Source organism: Gadus macrocephalus, chromosome 7 (assembly GCF_031168955.1).
Source record: "Gadus macrocephalus chromosome 7, ASM3116895v1".
Taxonomy (NCBI): domain Eukaryota; kingdom Metazoa; phylum Chordata; class Actinopteri; order Gadiformes; family Gadidae; genus Gadus; species Gadus macrocephalus.
Window position 1 is genome coordinate 9,728,935 of NC_082388.1, and position 21,277 is coordinate 9,750,211.

At 46.0% G+C, this 21,277-nt stretch overlaps 2 protein-coding genes and 1 pseudogene across 4 annotated transcripts; 1 reads left to right on the plus strand and 2 right to left on the minus strand.

Annotated features, from left to right (window-relative positions):
- Positions 1-2,796: 2,796 nt before the first annotated feature.
- Positions 2,797-5,107, plus strand: LOC132461373 (craniofacial development protein 2-like; annotated as a pseudogene).
- Positions 5,108-6,371: 1,264 nt separating this feature from the next.
- On the minus strand, positions 6,372-9,003 carry LOC132461374 (ragulator complex protein LAMTOR3). Of its 3 annotated transcripts, none has more exons than XM_060056465.1 (7): positions 8,874-9,003; positions 8,568-8,722; positions 8,369-8,403; positions 8,227-8,285; positions 7,155-7,288; positions 6,782-6,845; positions 6,372-6,574 (listed from the first exon to the last, which is right to left on the minus strand). In XM_060056465.1, exons 2-7 carry the CDS (start codon positions 8,574-8,576, stop codon positions 6,501-6,503), a joined length of 375 nt encoding a protein of 124 aa, XP_059912448.1. In that variant the 5' UTR covers positions 8,577-8,722; positions 8,874-9,003; the 3' UTR covers positions 6,372-6,500. The 3 variants fall into 3 exon arrangements, with proteins under 3 accessions (XP_059912448.1, XP_059912449.1, XP_059912446.1); XM_060056466.1 differs by having other exon boundaries at positions 8,568-8,690; positions 8,874-8,960; XM_060056463.1 differs by having other exon boundaries at positions 8,568-8,690; positions 8,779-8,934.
- A 3,356-nt stretch (positions 9,004-12,359) lies between these two features.
- On the minus strand, positions 12,360-19,520 carry LOC132461372 (glucocorticoid modulatory element-binding protein 2-like). The gene is made up of 10 exons (XM_060056462.1): positions 19,397-19,520; positions 17,160-17,320; positions 16,971-17,056; positions 16,754-16,878; positions 16,492-16,595; positions 16,248-16,405; positions 15,206-15,271; positions 13,990-14,127; positions 13,564-13,686; positions 12,360-13,386 (listed from the first exon to the last, which is right to left on the minus strand). Exons 2-10 carry the CDS (start codon positions 17,285-17,287, stop codon positions 12,773-12,775), a joined length of 1,542 nt encoding a protein of 513 aa, XP_059912445.1. The 5' UTR covers positions 17,288-17,320; positions 19,397-19,520; the 3' UTR covers positions 12,360-12,772.
- Positions 19,521-21,277: the final 1,757 nt, after the last annotated feature.

The following is a 21,277-nucleotide window of genomic DNA, read 5'->3' on the forward strand; positions in this document are numbered from 1 at the left end:
CTTGTTCATTAAGATTTTATACCGACATGAATTACCACATGTGTTTAAGTGATGAGCCTTGCATGAAATATTCAGTTTAAACAATATTTAGATTTAGATTAAACAATACCACTAGGCCTATATGTTCCTGTGGCTGTGGTATACATTCATAAAGCTGGCAGTGTCAGACTTTAATTAGAGTATTGACTAGTTAACTCTAACCTTGAGTAATAACCAGGATGTTTGGATCCAAACGGTAGTTTGGATGTCACAGAGCCCTCCTCGTCTCCGCCTCTCATGGTGACGTGAGCAAGACTTCCCTCTCAGGGGCCACTTTAAAGCTAGGGTGGGTAATTGTTTTACTGTAATATTTGGCAAAACTGTCATAGTAGCCAGTCAGCTATATGTAGGTGAAGTGCTCTGAGAATATCTGCTCATCACTTTGCTCTCCCCTGCCTCTGTGTGCCGCCCCCAAAAATTGCCACCGCTCATGGAAACGTTCACCAATCAGAGCGAGGCTCCGATTCTCCGTTCTTATTGGCTGTGGGACTGTCCGTTCTCCTTGGCATGACGTTGGTGAGTCCCTGCGTGAGCGTTCGCGAGCCTAGCAGTTTGACAGTTTTGCACTACTACGGCGGACAACAAATTAATATCAATGTCTTCATCAACGGCCCCTAAATTTCTCATTCACCTGATACCAACAACTAACACCGCTAAGACAAAGAAAAAAAGAGGAAAGACACTTGTTCAAAGGACAGCTACTAAAAGGGAGGCGGAGAGAGCTCGAAATAAAACCAGAGTAAACATTGGCGTGGCTTATGAGCGATGGAGAGAGTTACGTGACCTGAGGAACTTAAAAACGGACGCTGAGATGGCTACATTTCTTAAAGACGGGTAAGGAATAGTGTTATCTCTCCATGGTATATTGTGATGAATATGTAAAGTGTCGGCTGGTATGGTTTTTTACTAGGCAAAGCCACGATAACGGTTACATTACGGTTCTGTAATGTAACCGTTTCAATACGGTTCTGTAGGATGTCTTGCATCGGATCGGCCCATGGTTCTTTTCCCGGTCCGTTTTATATGTTAGTTATGGTCACACTAACCCTGTCGGAATAACACAGCTTGTGCTCACACGAGCCTATAGGCCTCAACTCAACTGTGGATAATGTCCGAGTCACGTTTGTGTAAAAGCTACTTTGACACAACTGCCAAGATAAGCAGCACAGCGAGGGAAGTGTAGCATATGATATTCCATATTGTTATAACGTTGTTGCAAGCTAGCAGTAGCTAAATTACGCGATCGCTTTGAAGTGACGGTTTCCGTGTGTGTAATCTGGCTTTCTGTGTCATTTTAACAATTATTATTTTCTTTTTAATTCCGATAACGTTTTTCTTAATTGTCCAATCACTGTTGTGCTTGACCTGTTTTGGCAGTTATGAGAACCTCAAATCCCCTACTTCATCCACACCATGCAAGCGCAGGAGAAACATGCCTCTTCCCCCAGCATCAAACCTACATCCAGAGACCCTCTTTGACAGGTGATCACTACCCCACCACCGTTTTCCATTAACATTTCCAAATTATGAAATTGTGTACATTTCTTTTCAGTTTACACCTTTATAGAAGACAATATAGCCTAATAACTAATTTCAAAGATCTTTATTTTATAACACTATTTATATTCTCAGAGCTGATGACTTCTTGGATGCCAGACAAGGGTTTGCCAAAGACCCGAAAAAAAAGGTGATGACCCACGGCAATATGGGGTTCTTGCAAGCATCCCACCCCCTACCACCCAGGCCCTGTTGAAAACCCAATGCCACAGAGGAGTAGCTATGGAATGAAACCTGTTTGACATATTATCTACACATGATACAGTACATATCCCAAGTAAAGGGAAATTAAACACTTTCAACAGGGCAAGGAATGCAGTAAGAGACCGTAGAAGAGATTGGAGGTCACATACTACTGCAGGCAGTGGCAGACTCAGGGGGGGGGGCAGGGGCGACCGCCCCCCCCTCGTGGCTCAATGGTTGAAAAAGCGCGCTAAAGTGCCCTTCAAGATTGTCGAAAACTAGAGGAAATGCCTTATTGGCTGCCCTTTTCACATGCAAAACATGATTAGGTGCCCTCTAGGGTGCTCCTTCATACAATAAATTATGATGATGTGCCCTCTAGAACAAGAAAATTCAATGACGTGCCTTAATGAGTGCCCTTATAGTCCCCTTCTGCCCGTCTGGTGCCCTTTAGTGCCCCCTTTAGTACCCTGATAGTGCCCTTCTGCCCGTCTGGTGCCCTTTATAGTGCCCTAGTCCCCTTCTGCCCGTCTGGTCCTTCTAGTGCCCTGATAGTCCCCTTCTGCCCGTCTGGTCCTTCAAGTGCCCTTCTGCCCATCTGGTGCCCTTCTAGTACCCTGATAGTGCCCTTATATCCTCGATTGTGTGGCTTCCCCCAACATGCACTTGGCCAATCACAACGCTCTCTGATGATGATGTGCCCTCTGGAGCAAGAATATGGCAAACCGAAAAAAACATGTTTTGGTTAGCTATTGAGGTGCAGACGTTCCTCTCTTTGGTAGCTGACGAACGGGGAATGCGAGGCGTTGCTTTCATGTGGCGTCGCCATGAGAAACAGCTACATCGAGTGGTACTTAAATCTCCACTGGATAACGAAGCAAAAAGCGGATTAGGAGTATGTCAGTACCCATAGTGGCAAAGCGCAATTAGATGCCAAGTTAGAAAACTTAATATTTTCAGTTTGCATAATCCGTTGAAAATGTATATACATTTTTTGAGCGTTCAAGATCATTCGATGGGCCTGAAGTGCCGAGACAGCTTGTACACAACCTAAACCCTCTCTGGCCTCATGTGGTATGAGACTGTAACCCTTTACCTGGAAGACAATAGGATAGGGGAGAGGACTAACCAACCAACTCCAGAAAGCTACAGAAACCAGAAATGGTGGAAGGTTGGGCTTGGGGCTAGCAACCCCAACTCGCAAAATCCTACATGCTACAGAAACGTTGATGAAAGCTAAAAAAATCCCAAAGCCTTGGAAAGGAAGACTCTTCAACGTCCGAAGCTAAAGAAAAAATGACGATGTACATGGAAAACCGCAAGGAGACAGTGCGTCCGAAGCTTCTTCTGACCCCTAGACGACCCACCACCATAGCAACATGGAACGTGAGGACCATGTATGCAGGAGGAAAGACAGCAGTGATAGCGGAGGAGATGAGGAGCTACAATCTATCCGTCCTTGGTCTGGGTGAAAACAGATGGCTTCAGACAGGGCAGGTCAAGCTGGCGAGCGTCCATACTGTACTCATGGCACCCAGATGACTCTGCACCACATACAGAGGGAGTAGCATTCATGCTTTCCAAAGAAGCACAGAGGGCCCTTATCAGCTGGGAACCCATCAACTCAAGGATCATCACAGCCAGATTCCATACTACACACAAGAAAATAAACCTCCAGGAAGTACAATGCTACGCCCCCACAAACGACGCAGCCGATGAAACCAAGGATAACATTTACAACCGACTGTACCACATACTCCAGGCCAAGAAAGAAAAGGACATAATTATCCTGATGGGAGACATGAATGCCAAGATAGGAGGAAACAACAATGGCTACGAACTGGTAATGGGGAGGCATGGACTAAGATCCATCAACGAAAATGGAGAAAGATTTGCAGCGACTTGTGCAGACAACAACTTGGTCATCAGTGGGTCCATTTTCCCACACGGAGGACATCCATAAAGCAACTTGGGTTTCCGCTGACCATACCACAGAAAATCAGATTGACCACATCTGCATTAGCCAAAGCTTTAGGCATTCATTGCTGGATGTCAGAGTTAGAAGAGGAGCTGATGCTGGATCTGACCATCACCTGGTTACAGCAAGGATCCAGCTGAAACTGAAACGCATGAAACCCAGACAAGGAAGAGTCAAATTCAGTGTACAGCAATTTCAGGATATAGGCACATCGGAACTCCACCAAGTCACATTACACAACCGGGCACTACAATAACTACAACAGCAAGAAGCAGAAACCCCAAGATAAACTGCAACCCCCCCACCAAGACGGAAATCAAGAAGGCCATCAAGGCCCTGAGAGGAGGCAAGGCAGAGGGGCCGGATGAGATACCAACCGAAGCCCTCAAGGCAGACATCGCAACCTCCACCGACATGCTTCACCATCTCATGCAAATCATCTGGGAGGAAGAAAATGTCCTGCCAGATTGGAGAGATGGCAACATTATAAAGATTCCAAAGAAAGGGGACCACAGGGAATGTAAAAAATACAGAGGAATAATGCTGCTTTCAACCCCAGGGAAGGTGCTCAACCGCATTATACTCAAGAGACTCCAGAAGGCGGTGGATGAGAAACTGAGGGAATACCAGGCCGGCTTCAGGGACAGTAGATCCTGTGGAGACCAAATAGCCACCATCAGGATTGTCATTGAACAATCCATCGAATGGAACTCTCTTGTCTGTCCTGAAGCAGGGTTGCGGGGCAACGTTTTTATTCGTGCAGCTCACGTGAAAAAGGTAAAACAAAAGGAAATATAGGTTCTTCCTCATATGTGGCAAAAAGGGTCCGTCCCCGGGTCTGGTCCGGCGGTGAGGACGACGTCTCTATCGCTCCCGTCTTCTCCCTTCAGTCCTGTGGGGAAGTGTGCTGGCATTAGTACGGGTTGGTGTGTTCTCCCCCTACCGCGTCTCTCCAACTCGGCTGTCTTCCCCGTCTGGTGCTTGTGTCCGGTCCTTAAGAGGCTTCTGCCGTCTCCCTCCCCCAGGTGATCTCAATGCCTGTGATTGTCCGGGTGCGCTTGATGCGCGCTCCCGCGCAGCCACGCTGAACCTCACGTACCTCCCTCGGACTACCTGTCCGCTGAGAGGGCGCTGTTCCAGGTGCTGGCGCGGTTCGACCCCCCGAGTTGGCGCGGGGTTGCCTCAATGTACATAAGAATGAGCTTGGCAAGGATACAGATATGTGGGGAAGAGTTGGTTGATTACCTCTGCCGTGAATGTTGTATTAAAGGGTTGCAATGCCGCAGCAGGGATGCCTGGATAACCCCGCTGGGCGTACAGCTGCAAGTCCGCTGCGTAGGCCCCAAACCGTTCCCCCTCCTGGTGGCGGTGTCTGTTTAGCAGCTCGCGGCTGTGGCTGCCGACGGCCCGCAATGCCTCTCCAAGGCCCGGGTCAGGACCCCGAGGTCCCGTTGGTCCGCTGGGGCAAGGTCCAGGATCGCCTGCACCGCTGGCCCCTCCAGCGCCAGGGCGAGGTGGACGACCGCCTCCCCGGCACCCCAGCCGTTGTGCCACTCAGCGAGCCGGAACTGTGCCAGGTACGGCTCCAGCTGAGTTGCCCCGGAGAACTTCGGTAGCTTAACCGCTGTCCTGGCAGCTGCTGGTTCCCTGCTGGCCATTCCAGTCGTTGTCACAGGGGGCCCCTAGCGTAGGGTGCGTCGGCGTCGGTTGGGGCCTCCATGGGCTCAACTGTGAAGCTCAAGACCCTCTCCGGGTGAGCAGGCCACATCCCACTTCTGACACCAATGTGGCGAGCAGTGCGGGAAGGCCGAGACGGGAGCCCAGGTTAAGCGGTGACGCAACTCTCGTGGCCCCATACACCGCACGACTACGAGAGCTGCCTTTATTTAACACGATACACAACACACAGCGCACCGCACACCCAACTAACAGACATGCAACTCTCGGTAACGGTTGCCGGCAACAGTACACACAACAAGCAACACTCCACAATATACAACTACATTCTACCGAGCACACACCCCAAACCCGTTAACCCCAACACGAAAAGGCAATAAAACCCCTTTTCCCCAACCGGCATATCGGATCCCCAGAATCCCCGGCGCGACCCCCGTAGGAGTCGCCACAATATTATTTCGATTTTAAAAAGGCCAGCAGAGAAGGCCCTGCTGGCCCTGACGGCCCACCACTGCGTTTTGCAGGAAGCCCCCACCGTTTTGGCGGCGGAAACGTGAATAATGCCGCACCTTAACGCACAGAATCGTTCCGCATCGCACGTTGGAAACACGCCATAGTGAATTTAACTTACTTCGTCCTTTCAGGCAAAGAATGGAATAGGAAGATGCATGGCATGTTGTAAAAGTGGGCCCAGGTTGTGGATCTTTGTGTTCATGTTCAGTAACTGAGTTGGGGAGATTGTATTAATACCTTTGCGATTGTTCATCTTTACGTGTATTTCCATCCATTTAAACATCCACCTTTTTGTAGCTTTGTAGTACCAAACATTAATGCTATGACGGAGAGCTCTGAAGTGGGGACAATTAATTATTTCAACCTCAAAAATGCTCGGGTTTAAATGTGCATGGGTAACTGCAAATGAATAAACAATCAACAATTGGAGATATGACAGATTTATTTAAAGAGGAGAAACAAATGAAAAAAAAAAAAAAGTAGGGAACATGTTTGCATGTTTTGGGGAGCCGAGGGTGAGTCCTAGCCCAGCGTTTCCATAGTGCCCAAAGCCCTAAGCTGTCTCCACTACTTGTCGTAGTTCTTCGATGAGCGGTACCAGCTCCTTCTCCAGACTGATGATCAGACCTGTAAGGGCACAGGGCCAAAAAAAAACATTTGGAGTTTGAATTTTATTAATTCAATAAGTTCTGTTAAGTGATTTTCTGCTGAAAGTAGTATGCAAGCAACACACTTTTTGGGCGAAACGGCCCTGTTATATGAAAAATAAAACAGACTAATTTGATACACAATGTACAGAAATAAAGAAGTGAATTGGATTGTTCTAATTTGTACCCGTGTTGGCACTGCTGCTAGCGATGAAGCTGATCACTAGTGGTAACCGGTTGAACTGCACAATCTGTTGCAGAAGGAGACAAAAGGTAAAACAAACATCCAGTCAAAGGGAACATGCCACTGCAACCAATAACTTGGTTTCAAAAAGCTAATAGTTTCATTGTAAATCTTTTTCCTTACATACATAAAACTAATTGCAGATTAGAAACACACAAGCATAATCCTAGTTGTTTTTGAACATCGCATTTCCATTTACAAAGACTTAAGACCCATCAGGAATACAAACAGTCTTTCACTGTTCTAGAAGTTAACTACATGGAGTGAAATAGTGTTCAATAGTTGGATAGAAATTAACCCAGAATGTGGAAGAAACCTGGTAAGTGTTGTAGTAGCAGATGATACTCTTGTTCTTGGAGAGACCCAGTTTACTGCCCTGGTCCGTGGCCAGAGCGAACGTTGAGAGGAACCCTGGCCGCTGGGCATATTCTGGAGCGTTCTCATTGGCCACTAAATAGGAAACACATTTATTTTATCAAAGGATATACCAGGGGTCTGCAACCTTCACTATCAAAAGAGCCAATTCTGGTCCCTCCCACCAAATAAAATGTATAAACCACATAACCTATTCGACCCCCAAAATGAAGATAGCACATCATCTAACGTTTTATATATAGTTATACTATAAATAAAATAACCAATAGTCTATAGCATTTGTGAAATGTGTGGGTGTGGGATGTGTCGTTTATTCAAAGCTCAGACACATTTAGCTCCGGGCCGCAGGTTGGTGACCCCTGTGATATACCTAGACCTCCAATTGGTGCATCATTTTCATTTGATCCCTGGGTCGGCTGAGCTCAGGAGGTGGAGCAGTTGTCTTGTAACTGAAAGGTTGCTAGTTCGATCCCCAGCTCCTCCAAGCTGAGTGTTGATTTGTCCCTGAGCAAGACACTTGATCCTAACTGCTCCTGACGAGCTGGCTGTCGCCTTGCATGGTTCACTCTGCCGTTGGTGTGTGTATTAGCCGCTGTAAGTCGCTTTGGATAAATGCCCTAATTATAATTGACATCCCTGTCATAAATATTTATTTTTCTTTTTACGCAAAGGGTGTTCTTGAATTTACGAAGTAAGGAATAATAACTATGGGAATGAAAAATGAATATAGCTGTTGAAAACATCCTCTCAGAGTTAACTCAACTGTAAGGCTGTAAGGGTGTCGCTGTGTTGAGTAGTCCCATTTATATATCAATTATACATAGTAAAACAGGCAGTCTAGAATAGACATCGGAGAGTAAAAGGATTCAGGGAATGGTGGTTTTACTATCTAGGCGGTTCATTAAGTACTATAACTAAGCTCACTATAAGAATACTTTAAGTCTAGACATGGGGTTGTGTACTTTGTACATTCATCTGAAACATTGAACTGAACACGTGATGTGGCATCGTACCTTTAATGACCGGTACACCGTCTCTGTCAGTCACCACGATGGCATGAAGACCTTCAACACTGGAGGAGATGAACCACAAGGTTAGTGGGCGGACTCGGTGGTTTAAATGCGATGTCTCATAAAACCGACTGATTATACCAACCTTGGAAGCTGTTTGTACAGATATCGTCTTATATCCTGCAAGATAACACATTATTAAACATATTATCCTCATAACATGATGACCATGATGTACATCCAAAAGGCCAATTGAGAATCATGAATTTCATGCAATCATTGCATTCCCTATTTTAACTATTTGACAGCAAGAAGATTTAAAAGCACCAGCAGACCGTCCTTACATCGACCATGGTGGTCGGCGTGGGACTCTCCACGGAGTCAAAGAGTCAAACCAGTGGATCTGAGGAGAAGAACCGAGTCAAACCAGTGTATCTGAGGAGAAGGACCGAGTCAAACCAGTGGATCTGTGGAGGAGAAACGAGTCAAACCAGTGGACCTGAGGAAAGGAACGAGTAGTAACGACAGAGGATTACCAACACAATCACTACGAACCGTCCATTAAACGTTACGCGGTCTGTAATCGCCGATAACTTGTCGGTGATAAGGTCCCCGAATAACTCAGGTAAAGACACGCTGAACTTGTTTACCTTGGATGAGTTATAATGGAGTTAACAGGAAGAGAGGTCACATGACAGCCTGAGGTCACATGACAGTTTTATTTTCTTTACGCCAAACGTCACTTCCCTAACCCGGAAGTCTCCATTTAATTTAATCATTACTTAAAAAACAAAAGAAAAAACACAAAAATAACAGATATTAATATTACTTTGCAAAATCTCGAATATATATCAATGTTTCAATCGTTTGTGGTAAAAGGGGCGTTCTGTACGGCAACCTCCAAGTCAGAGCCATAGAGTGGCGAAGTCACGCCCCTTCCGGTAGGGCTCATGGGACCTATGAGATCGAAAAATATGAATGGGTGTCAATGGAGAGAAAATAATTATTTTCTGGTCCCAGTCTTTATATGCCCTGGATTACACATATGTTGTTTGTGGATTTAAATGATAATTGTTCATGCAAAGAAAACTAAAAATGTTCGTGAAGAAGTTTGATAATTTTAGGTTTTATGTGAGGCCGCTTTGTGAACTACAGCTCTTCGCTGCTCTCGACGCATATGATATACGTCACCACACCCGCCCTTGGAACTCGGCACAGAGATGGCGATCTCTCTGCCCCACTTCGCCGCTTTTTCCAAGGGGAGGATAAAAGCATCGAAAGAGGTGAAAACCATTATAAGTCGGGGCACGTGCAGAGTTTCAGTTAGGCCGATGGGAAGATTGTCGGTCTTCTCCACGCCAGTCGCAGGGAGCGTGACGTCACATACGAGCCGTGTAGTCTTTCTCGTTGTGTTTTCTCTACAGCCTTTATCTGAACAATTGCACAATAAACGGTCGAACTCTTTGCATGAAAAATTATCCTTTAAATCCACAAACAACATATGTGTAATCCAGGGCATATAAAGACCGGGACCAGAAAATAATTATTTTCTCTCCATTGACACCCATTCATATTTTTCGATCTCATAGGTCCCATGAGCCCTACCGGAAGGGGCGTGACTTCGCCACTCTATAGGGAGAGAAGAGTTGCGACACTCTGATCTCGCCGGCAGGGTGGTCACGTGGTTCATGTAAGCCTGAATAGTTCCAAAACACGCCGTGTCATGTTCTTCGACCAATAATTCGACTTTCTTCAGTGTCATGCAAACGCACTGATGTTTTCTTAGTGAGTCGTTCCAGTTGGCGGCCAGTCTGTTTCAGTTAACGAAGCTCAGGTATGAACCAGGGTGGTATTTTGCCGGGGGGGGGGCAGTTTGGTGAAGGAGGTAGACCAAATGGTGTTGAGGTTGTGAGATCATCAGGTGAGATGAGGGCTGATTCCTGGGGGAGAGCATTGGACAGCAGATCTGAGAGTTGGAGGGGATTGACCGATTTAGTGTCTCGGAAGGTTATTTCGCTGAGGAGTTGTGGACGAGGAGTTGGGGGAAATGGAGACGTTGCGGAGTAAATTGACAGAGCAAACTAAGTCAAGGATATGACCTTTAACATGGGTTGGGAAATTGACGTGCTGGGTTAGGTTGAAATCGTCAAATGTCAGCAAATGTAACCAAAACCAGGGGCGATGCTTGAGAGAGAAAAATCATTAGGTTGGTGTCAGGTTTCGGTGAGAAGGAGAAAATCTAGTGAATTGTCCGGAACTGGTTCATATAGGATGGGGGCTTTGTTGTTTATTGATCGGGTGTTGAGGAGGGAAAAGTTGGGTAAATCAGAGGGCGTGTGATGGGGGCACGCTGAAGAGGTCTGAGGTTATCAAGGTTGATAGTGCGAGAAGGTGGAGTGGAAGGCGGGCGGTGGGAATGAATACTTTGGATGTTGGATACCGTATGGATTGGTTAGTGGAAAAATGTAGGCGGCGGTTGTGTTTTGGGCCGCGATGGGGGCAGAGGATTCCAGCAGACTGAGTGAAGATTAGTGCATTAAGGGATAACCGGTAGTTTTTTATTGAGACAGAGAAGTTTGTAGGGAGAGTGGTGTAGGGGATGGGGAAGAGCTATTCTGGTTAAGTTAAGTTAAGTAGGACAAACACAGCTGTGGCTCATCACATGGTGTGCTCCTATGTCCCGCCGGGGCCCCAGTGGATTCCTCTGCTAGAGATAACCCACATTGGTGGTTTGACACACATCCGCCCATAGTTAATGTAAAGAGCTCCAACAGTGTTGACCCTGCTGTGAGAGCTCTGTGAAAAGAGATCAGAGGTCCTTAACCATCCACAAGTAGACATGATGTTGAGGTATTGAACATTTTATTTTGACCAATATGCAAATCCGATGGAAGGTGCTTCTTCTTTTGTGTCCAATCTCATGTGGTGTACGGGAAGATAAGCAGTTATCAAACAGTCCATGAATCTCCAGCTGTCAATCCTCTGGTCAGTATCCAGCACCAAGGACAGCAACTGGTGGGTCTCCTCCACTGAGAATAGCTGCTTTGCCTGCACTTGCTGAGCCACACTTGCTGAGTCTAATTTGTCCAATAAAGACGTCTTGGAAAATCTTTACTGGAAACCTTAATCTATAAAGTATTCAACGTGTGCAGAGCTGCGTGTATGTTGGAGGGTGTATTTGTGTTGTATTGTAAAAATAGCCCATGGACTTTTTTCAACTACATCAAATATCTTAACTTGAACACCCATGAACCGTCTCCACTGGAACCCGTCTCCGAGGGAACCCGCTTCCACAGGAACCCCTCTCCAATGTTCTTCCCGTTGCCCCCAGAGGTTAATTGTCCTCAGATTGGTAAATCCTAAAAACAAGTGAGAATTGGAGAAGTGCCAGTGCAATCAGATTAACATTTAACAAAACCCCCTAATTCCTAGTATAATGCTACATAATGCTTATTACTGCATTTACTCATGTTAATTAATGTTTTATTAATTTACCCTCAATGTTCCGGGTTACCTGCAGTTAAAAATGCCAGAGATTCCTGCGGAGGCACCATTGTTTCAAAGAACCTGCAGAGTGGGTTGCCTGCGCCTTCCTTCGTCTTGAACTAAAACTACCTCTCCCTCTAGCGCTGATGGGCCGATCTGCCTTTTCGTAGTGTGAATGTGCGAGATGAGAGCGGCGTCATGAGGCCATGCCATGGTACCTGCAGATCGCCAACGGTTATGGCTCTCTGGTAGACCACCAGGTGTGGCCAATCGCAATGAGGCATCAGAACATGAACCCAGTGAGAAAGTGAGAAATAACCTTCCGTCCATCTTCCCTATGCCACACATCTTCCACCACCCTATTGAAGGCAGTGCAATGAATATAAAGCGTGATAGTGTTTTCTTTTGTGAGTTAAGATTTAAAAATATCTATATTATACAGGGCAAGATGCTGGTGGCTGTTTATAATTTATCCGTCATTGTGCTCGGAAAAAAAAGGCAACTTTTCAACAGTGAAGTAGGTTGTAAAAGGCAAAAAGTGAGAACGTTGTCATTGACATTCATACCCCCAGGGGTGCCTCAGCCAGCGCCGAGGGGCCTTTAGCCAGACCGCATCGTATGCATGAGCTTCATGTTCATTTAGATGCACCTTTTCTAAAACATACCTGAATTTAATTAGCCAACATGAACTGTAACAACATTCAACATTGTAAAAATAATTGAACTAATTTAAAAAGGACGGTGGAACTAGATTGAACTCACACAAAAGACAGCATTTGCTATGGCATTCAATACGTTTCACCTTACCAGCCTGCACAAAGTAGATTTCCCACAGAGACATCTGGATATAGCACAGAGCAAGATGAAACAAACAGCCAGTGACCGGTTGAATTTAGCTCAGATCACAGTCGGGCAATCAAAAATAGAACATACATTTGAAGTGTCCAGTATAAAGAGCAGGTGGAATTATACTTTGCCGTCTCTGTCGCAAACGAGGGGAATCTCTGGTTTCTTTATTTACATACACGGTAGAAAGCTCAGCAGCGGTCTCTCTCCAACAACCTCAGCACTCTTGGTCTTCCTCCGACTCCGTTTCCACGGCGACCTTCTGGGGGTCCCCGACGCAGCACACCTCAGGACCAGCCGGCGCTCTCACCTGTGCGTGTAGTGCCACGCTGCTACCGAGTGGCCGTGGCGCGGCGGCGCTCTGCGCTACGCCCGCTCCCTGCAGAGCGCCCCCCAGCGCGGGCGGGAGTGTCAGCAGCTGGTACTGCGGGCCGAGGACCTTGAGGAAGGTCACGGGGCCGCCGCCGCCCTCCGGCCCCCCGGGGGCGGCGGAGAGCAGGGTCAGGTTAGAGGGGTGGCAGAGGGGCGCCTGCTCCGCCGCCGGGCCGCCGGGGGACAGGACGGTGTAGCCGCCCAGGGGGTTCCCCGCCACGGGGGAGCCCGCCAAGGTGAACACCTTCCCCAGGCCGGCCAGCTGGTTGAGGGACAGCGTGATCTGGGGGGGCGGGGAGGCGGCGGGCGGCGCCGACAGGCAGCGGCTCAGCCGCGGGTGCTTGGGCGCGGGCGGGGACGGGGCGGGGCTGAAGGTCATCAGGACGTTGTCCAGGTGCTGCGCTTTGCTCTTCAGCTCCTTGGCGCGCTTCCGGTGCTCGTCGCACTGCTGCTCCAGAGCTGGGACCCCGCAGAGGTCACCCACAGAGATCCGAGGTCATGGGAATGTAAACAGAAAGTGTGTTAGAGCGGGGTAGAGATAGATGGTGAATAAATGGACCGCCTTTCTAACAGGTAGCCCCCCAACCCCGCAGGGCGACAGCCAGCTCGTCAGGAGCAGTTAGTTGGAGCCCTCACCAGCCAGGCTCTGGGTGTACTGCTCCCTGTAGTGGTCCATCTGGCTCTTGTGACGCGCGAGAACCTTCTTCACCAGGTCCAGCATCCCAAAGTTCTGCACTATGTTGTCCAGCAAATACACGTCTGCATAGAAAAAAAGCATGTTTAATCTGTCTATTATGGCCCCCAATGCACTCCTGATCATCCCTGGAAGGAGGGATCCCCCACTCTGCGGTCCGCCTCAAGATTTCTTCCTTGCTTATTAAGGGATTTTTATCTTGCCCTCTGGGGGGGCTGAGGTCGGGGGGGTTCATAAACACACGATCTGTTAGGGCCTTTGAGACTGTACCTGGGATTAAGGGCTACACACATACAATTTGAATTGAAATTGAATCTGAACTTCACGTAAATACACACACATACAGAGAGACACTCATGCCAGCGTACCTTTTACCAGTAGCGGTGGCTCGGAGACCCTCTCGTGCATGCTGGTCAACAGCTGCTTCAGCTCCGTCCGGAAGTCGTCCACCACGTCGTCCAGCAGGCCGGCCTGCTTTACCCCACACCAGAATACAACAGAGTCCTCTGGAGGAACACACACACACACACACACACACACACACACACACACACACACACACACACACACACACACACACACACACACACACACACACACACACACACACACACACACACACACACACACACACACACACACTTAGTGTGGGAGTTTTATAGGGGCTCTACCTTTTCTTTTACAGGTAAGGTCAAAACATAAAAATCTAAGCAAGCGCCACACCTTGTTTCCTAGCGCACTACCTATCTACTACCTTATCTTTAGCAAAGTCGATGCCATGAGGGACGCTGTGCACAGCTCGTTCACTGGGCCATATATGTTTTTTCCTGCTCAGTAGTGCCGCTTGTAAATGTCCCTGAAGGTAAAGAGGCTTATTGGGCGAAGAACGGCCCTCAAGTCCCTCTCCTCTGCACTCCTTTATTAATATAAGCCCAACATCTTGGACCACTCCTGCTTTTCCAGACACAAGTCATCTCAGATCAAGCAGTCCTTCTATACTACAGAAGAACATCTGGGGAAGGACAGACCCTGCAGTGGAAGGTACAGCTGAAAGGGGCGGAGTTGTGCCATGTTTCCAGCCGGGCTACGGAGATATTCTACTAAATAGAACTCATTCGCAAGTAGCAAGAAGTCTAACGGTGTTGATTTGACATGCATGCTATCCGTTTCAGAACGTTGATGTCCTGGGAGGATGTTTTAACTCATCTTCCCCGACTGCTACAGTGTGTATGCACTGTTGCCAAATTGCGCGCATAAAGATCCCTGCCTTGAGCAACTGTTTAGATCAATTGATCCAAACAAACATGAAGTGAAACAAAGTGAAACAAGATTTTAGCTACTCTGCCATTTGATTTGTGAGACTGACCCTTGGGCAACCCTGTAGTGAATAAAGAATGCGATAACCCTATTTTAATAGAATAATGTATATTAGTCCGATTTGAACGGCTACATCACAGATTCCTACCCGACTCTCTCTCTGTAATCTGTTGGTGACAGAGAGCCAACACTGGTGCCCAGTAATATTTCAATGCTATATGGATGGCTGTATCCCATTTCTTTACGTTCATCTGTTGTGGACTTTACCTCCAATGGCTGTGACCCACTCTGAGCTCTCCTCTGCGTCCGAGAACGACGGCGATTGTCCGTTCACTGGGAAGAAAGATCAACGATAAAACTAAGATTCAAAGGCCATTCAAGCGATACACATGCCTCACGAGTCACGAGTCACGACTTACTTTAACGTTATCAAATGCAGTCAAAGGAAATTGCGACGTTCATCAAATTTCTCTCTCATTTTCAGTTGGCCACAACTATGGTTTGCATCATTATGATAAACATACTATCGACACTTGCTTTTGTGGGCTGCACAAAAGAGGGCACTCTGTGGGCTCTCTGCTCGGAGGGCAAAACTCATATTTTATAAGGCCTATGTACTGCCCATTAAAAGGAGTTACGTAACAACATGGATGCAAAGCAATTGCTTTGGATTAGGATTAAACCTCACTTCGGAACCCCTCAGAAATAGCTGTTCCTGAATAACTTTTTCTGACTGCCGTAGACACTTCGAATTAAGCTACATCAGCCATATTTTCGAGACATTCGGAAGTAGGTGAAACTGCCAAAATGGGATACGGGAGGATGACAACCCTGAAGTGCGTATTTCATGAATAAGAGTTGGGTTTAGGGTAAGGGTGACGGTTAATGTTGAATCTGAACACTAAGAACTGCTGAATTTCAAGTCCACAAGATATTAGAAAGCTGCTTTGATTGAGTATGGAATTTGAAATGTGATGATCTGTTCAATGTTTGAACAAAGTTTAAGGTTAGAGTTTGAAGTTGTGTTCTGAATAATATTAATATAACATACATACACATACATACATTCACACGCATGTATATTTTTTGTAGGTCAATTATCCTGGTCACCCCATTGGGGCGTCTATGCATAATACTTCTATTTCAACCACCCCATGGTTGAAGAAACTTTAGGATTTAGTTATGGCAAAAAGGACATTCTCAAATCTGATTTGATCAAATCAGAGGTGTTAAAATGTATACAAACAAAAATTGCATCATTAAATAAGAAAATGAAATAGCCTCCTCAAAATGAGGCCTGTTATCTTACAAATTGTTGATGAAGGTGTGACAGCAATAAACTCAGCAGACTGCTGGCTGATGGCGGATAGTTTGCTTCCCACCAGGTCTATCTTAGTGCTGCGACATGTGTTGGAACACACCTTGGCATGCTGGTAGAACTCCAGCTCACCAGAGTCCATGATCTTTCTGCAGGACATTCAAACACAGACAGGCGTTGTTGAGTGGATGTGACACACGGCCGTCTGATTTGTATGCCTTCCCTAATCCCGTACCTGAGCATGGTGCCATTGAGCCGGATGGCTCTCTTCCAGTCCTTCAGCGTGGATTTCCCCGCTAAACAGACAAACTCCTTTGGGCTGACCAGCTGTTCATTTAACTAATCAACAGAAGGAATGAACAATTCAATGAGGTAACCTTACTTTTACATTTAGCAGACGCTTTTATCCAAAGCAACTTACAATAACTACATTTTTTAGACTTTACTTTTTTCTTTTTATCAACAGAACCATTTAATTATTTTAGAAAAAGACCCACTTGTATGCATTTGATGTTAATGCCAGGGCACACAAACTTCTTCCAGACTAGAATAGCCTTTGTATCGCCACAGGTGATTGGGTAGTAGATATCCGATTCCACGTCGACCTCTTCAGTTAACTTCACTGCGGGGTAAGACACACAAATAGACATTGTTTCAATAGAGCTGAAGAAGATCATGCCGATGTTTGTCGTATGCTACAGCTTTTCACGTTACCATAGACCGCCTCTTGCTTTGACAGAGCATCTGCGGTGCAGGACTCAACATCCAGATCCTCTGGTGCAATCTCCACAACCTCCTCCCTAGAGGAAAACATAAACGCACACAAACGTATCAGGAGAAATACACTTAGCAAACTGAAGGTTTGTGGCGTTGAATGATGAGGATTTTCATTTGAACACTGACCCCATATGTTGGCTCAATTCCGTAGTCACCAATACAGATTTGACATCCTCCTCCTCCTTGACAGAAGAAACATCATCCGTCTTCTGGTCAGTAATGGTCATCAACACCACCTCTTCCACATCTTGCATAGCGACTGGTGTCGAGGTTAGTTCCAACTGAAACTGAAAGATCTGCATTCAATATACAGAAATAAGTGTGTCCCAAAACTAATTGTAGCTCAAAACAGGGAAATAACAACTGAAAGTTATTGACCGGAAGCAACAACCAACACAATTTTTCCCACTACCTCAAAGTTCCTGGGTCAACAAATCTTACTTTTTGTATCAACCAGTATTACCACGTATTATTCTCTGACTAGATGTACAATTATTAACTTATCTGTCACAGAGTAGCCCCCTCCTACCTGAAGTATCTTATTATTCCCCATCTCCACCTATGCAGTCCACAAGTTAGGAGAAACACGCAGGGAGCAGTGTTCTCTTATCACGCGCTCTCCCAGCTGCGGATGCCGAACATCCAAACTTAAAAGCCATCGCTTGACTCCCTTGTTGGGCTCATAGGAGTGTCCCTCAGCTCCTCATTAGGCCTGCAGCTAAATCCACACGTTGGCCAGCACTAGCCTACCCCTGCTGTATGCTGGTACTAGATAAGAGGTTGTTCCTCCTTACTCCTTGTCCAACCTTTACCATCATCTAACCATAATGCGGCTTTTGCTTAATATGATGTGATCATTACTAGATGCTTGGCAGCTCAACCACTAGCCGCCACATCTACAACACCATGGACATTGCTCATTGTCTAACCATTATGTAAAGGGTTCAGCTTGTTGTGCTACCACGAAGGCTGCTCATAGAAGGTTCTCCAACAACATCAGTAGAACATACTGTATATAGCAGGTTCTCTAACACCATCAGTAGAACATAATGTATATAGCAGGTTCTCCAACACCATCAGTAGAACATACTGTATATAGCAGGTTCTCTAACACCATCAGTAGAACATACTGTATATAGCAGGTTCTCCAACACCATCAGTAGAACATACTGTATATAGCAGGTTCTCCAACAACATCAGTAGAACATACTGTATATAGCAGGTTCTCTAACACCATCAGTAGAACATAATGTATATAGCAGGTTCTCCAACACCATTCAGTAGAACATACTGTATATAGCAGGTTCTCCAACACCATTCAGTAGAACATACTGTATATAGCTGGTTCACACTGAACATACTGTATATAGCAGGTTCTCCAACACCATTCAATAGAACATACTGTATATAGCAGGTTCTCCAACACCATCAGTAGAACATACTGTATATAGCAGGTTCTCCAACACCATCAGTAGAACATACTGTATATAGCAGGTTCTCCAACACCATTCAGTAGAACATACTGTATATAGCAGGTTCTCCAACACCATCAGTAGAACATACTGTATATAGCAGGTTCTCCAACACCATTCAGTAGAACATACTGTATATAGCAGGTTCTCCAACACCATTCAGTAGAACATACTGTATATAGCTGGTTCACACTGAACATACTGTATATAGCAGGTTCTCCAACACCATTCAATAGAACATACTGTATATAGCAGGTTCTCCAACACCATCAGTAGAACATACTGTATATAGCAGGTTCTCCAACACCATCAGTAGAACATACTGTATATAGCAGGTTCTCCAACACCATCAGTAGAACATACTGTATATAGCAGGTTCTCCAACACCATTCAGTAGAACATACTGTATATAGCAGGTTAACACTGAACATACTGTATACAGCAGGTCCTCCAACACCATTCAGTAGAACATACTGTCCATTATAGTAGCACTCCTAACCATCCCTTCTCCTGCTCTCCTCCTAACCATCCCTTCGCCTGGTCTCCTCCTCCATGATGAAGGGAACTCCTTCCTGCTCGTTGGAGGGCTGAGGTTAGGGGTGTGTAAACCCCATGTGGCCGGGGAAGCCTTTTCAGACTGTCGCTGTGATCAAGAGCTTGACAAATTGGATTGAATAGGATTTGACTTTAAAACACGCAAATATAAACGCGATGCCAGAGTAACCACTGATCCAGATGATCCCTGGAGCTGAACTCTTCCCCGCGGAATCTGACGTCCCACCATCCCCTCCTCTACCGCGGTGTCCATCGGGCCTCAAACCAACCTCGAAGGGAGCTTAATTTAGTAACATCAGGCTTGAAATTAAAAGTAAACGCGTCTCTACAACTGACCTTGGGAAGTAGACACAGCCCGCTTTCCGAGATCCGATGAGAACTACTGATGTTGTTATTGTCCTTCTCCTTCTTTTAGTTCTAAACGACGCTAAAGGTGTACAGCGCCCCCTACTGTCAGGGAGTGTATATCACTACAGCTTTATGTTCACTAAAGCTCTCATTTATATCGTAGTACTAGCTGATCTTTGATTGAGGCTTGCCGCTTTGCCAAACTAAATGTTTATATTTGCTTCTCATACCTCCCTTATCTATTTTCCCCCACCCAGGTCCAACCTCAGCCCGGTCTCTCTGACCCTATGACCAACATGTATCTTTATATAGTATATTGCACTATTAAATCAGTGGAGGCTTCTCCAGTGAGGAGAGGGAGGAAGATCCTCCTTAACATTGTTGAGGATAAAAAATGTAGATTTTCCAGACTACTGTAATGAATTAATGCCCTTAAATATGACTACTTTAATGCCTTTGTATATGTAATGTTCGTTTTCCTGGGTAAAGGGATATTAGCACCTCCTATCACCTATTGACAATTACTTCAGGGAGGACGTTCCTCTCTCAGCCTCCTGAGTGGCGAAGTCACGCCCTTTCCGGTAGACCCCATGGGTATCGGGTTAGGGTAAATATCTAAGCCTTTAGGTTATATCTTATATTGACGAACAGAGCAATGTTTCCGTTGCCCGCGGCCGGGCTGCGGAGCTCATATAGCAGGGCTGCGGAGTCCGCGGCCAGGCAGGGCTGCCCGCGGCCGGGCTGCGGAGTTCGCGGCCAGGCTGCCCGCGGCCGAGTTGCGGAGCCTGCGAGGAGGATTGAAAATGAAGTCCCTCAAATTCTTAATTGGCTTAACACCATGACCAACATTCTGAAACACACATTAACATCCACATTTGCCTCAAACAATGTAGGCTTTGCCCATGTAAATAGTTTTGAAATAATGCTCTTGGCGTTCTTTTAATTGTTTGTTACTCTGACCACTCTGTTTGATATTGTGGAAAGGATGTTAGTGAATGATTCAGAGGATGATGCATTTTAAATGGCATCACTTATGGTTGTGTGTCTTCATTTTTCTTAAAAAAATTGTAGCTGAAAATAAACATAGCCAAATTACATCCAATAGCTTCAGTCATTGAGGGCAACAATGATAGGCCCAGATTATATTGTTTTACAAATCAAGAGTAGGCCTGAATTGACCAATTGGCTTTGCATCCTTTCCTTCTGCCCTTGTAGTCCAAGACATGCTGCCCACCAGCAGCCACTGATATATATATATTTACATATATATAGACTATGGACAACCCTCTCCGTCCATCAGCTACAATGGAGGTCAAAGAGATAGGGCTAAAGCTTCCAGCAGGATCGTTTCATCACAGGTATATTCAAAAGCGAAATCATTGCACTCTTCCAACTAGTAGGCATAATTTCTTCTCTCCATATTTTAACATTTTAGTGAAAACTTGAAGTTGAAGCATGAGCTTTTGTTGATGGGCTTCCTCCTCAGTTCGGTGAGTTATCCGTGTCAGGTTTTACTAATCTTCCTCAGTGCAGACCAACACCATGCTGGTTGTAGAGGCCCTGGAGGAGTAGACGGAGCAACCCAAATGCACTCTCCACCTGTGATTTTTTCACATAACGGCCTGGTGTGGTAGGAGGGACTTTACAAAGAACCCTACAAAGACACCTACAGAGGGGCATGAGCCTGGTAGGATCATCAATAGAACCAGAGGAAGACACGTCTCTCTGCCTGGTAGGATCATCTATAGAACCGTCTCTCTGCCTGGTAGGATCATCTATAGAACAAGAGGAAGAACCGGCTCTGTGCTGCTGTTATTGTGTTTAATCTGTAACGGTTTACTTTATTAATCTTGGAGGGAGAAAGAGATT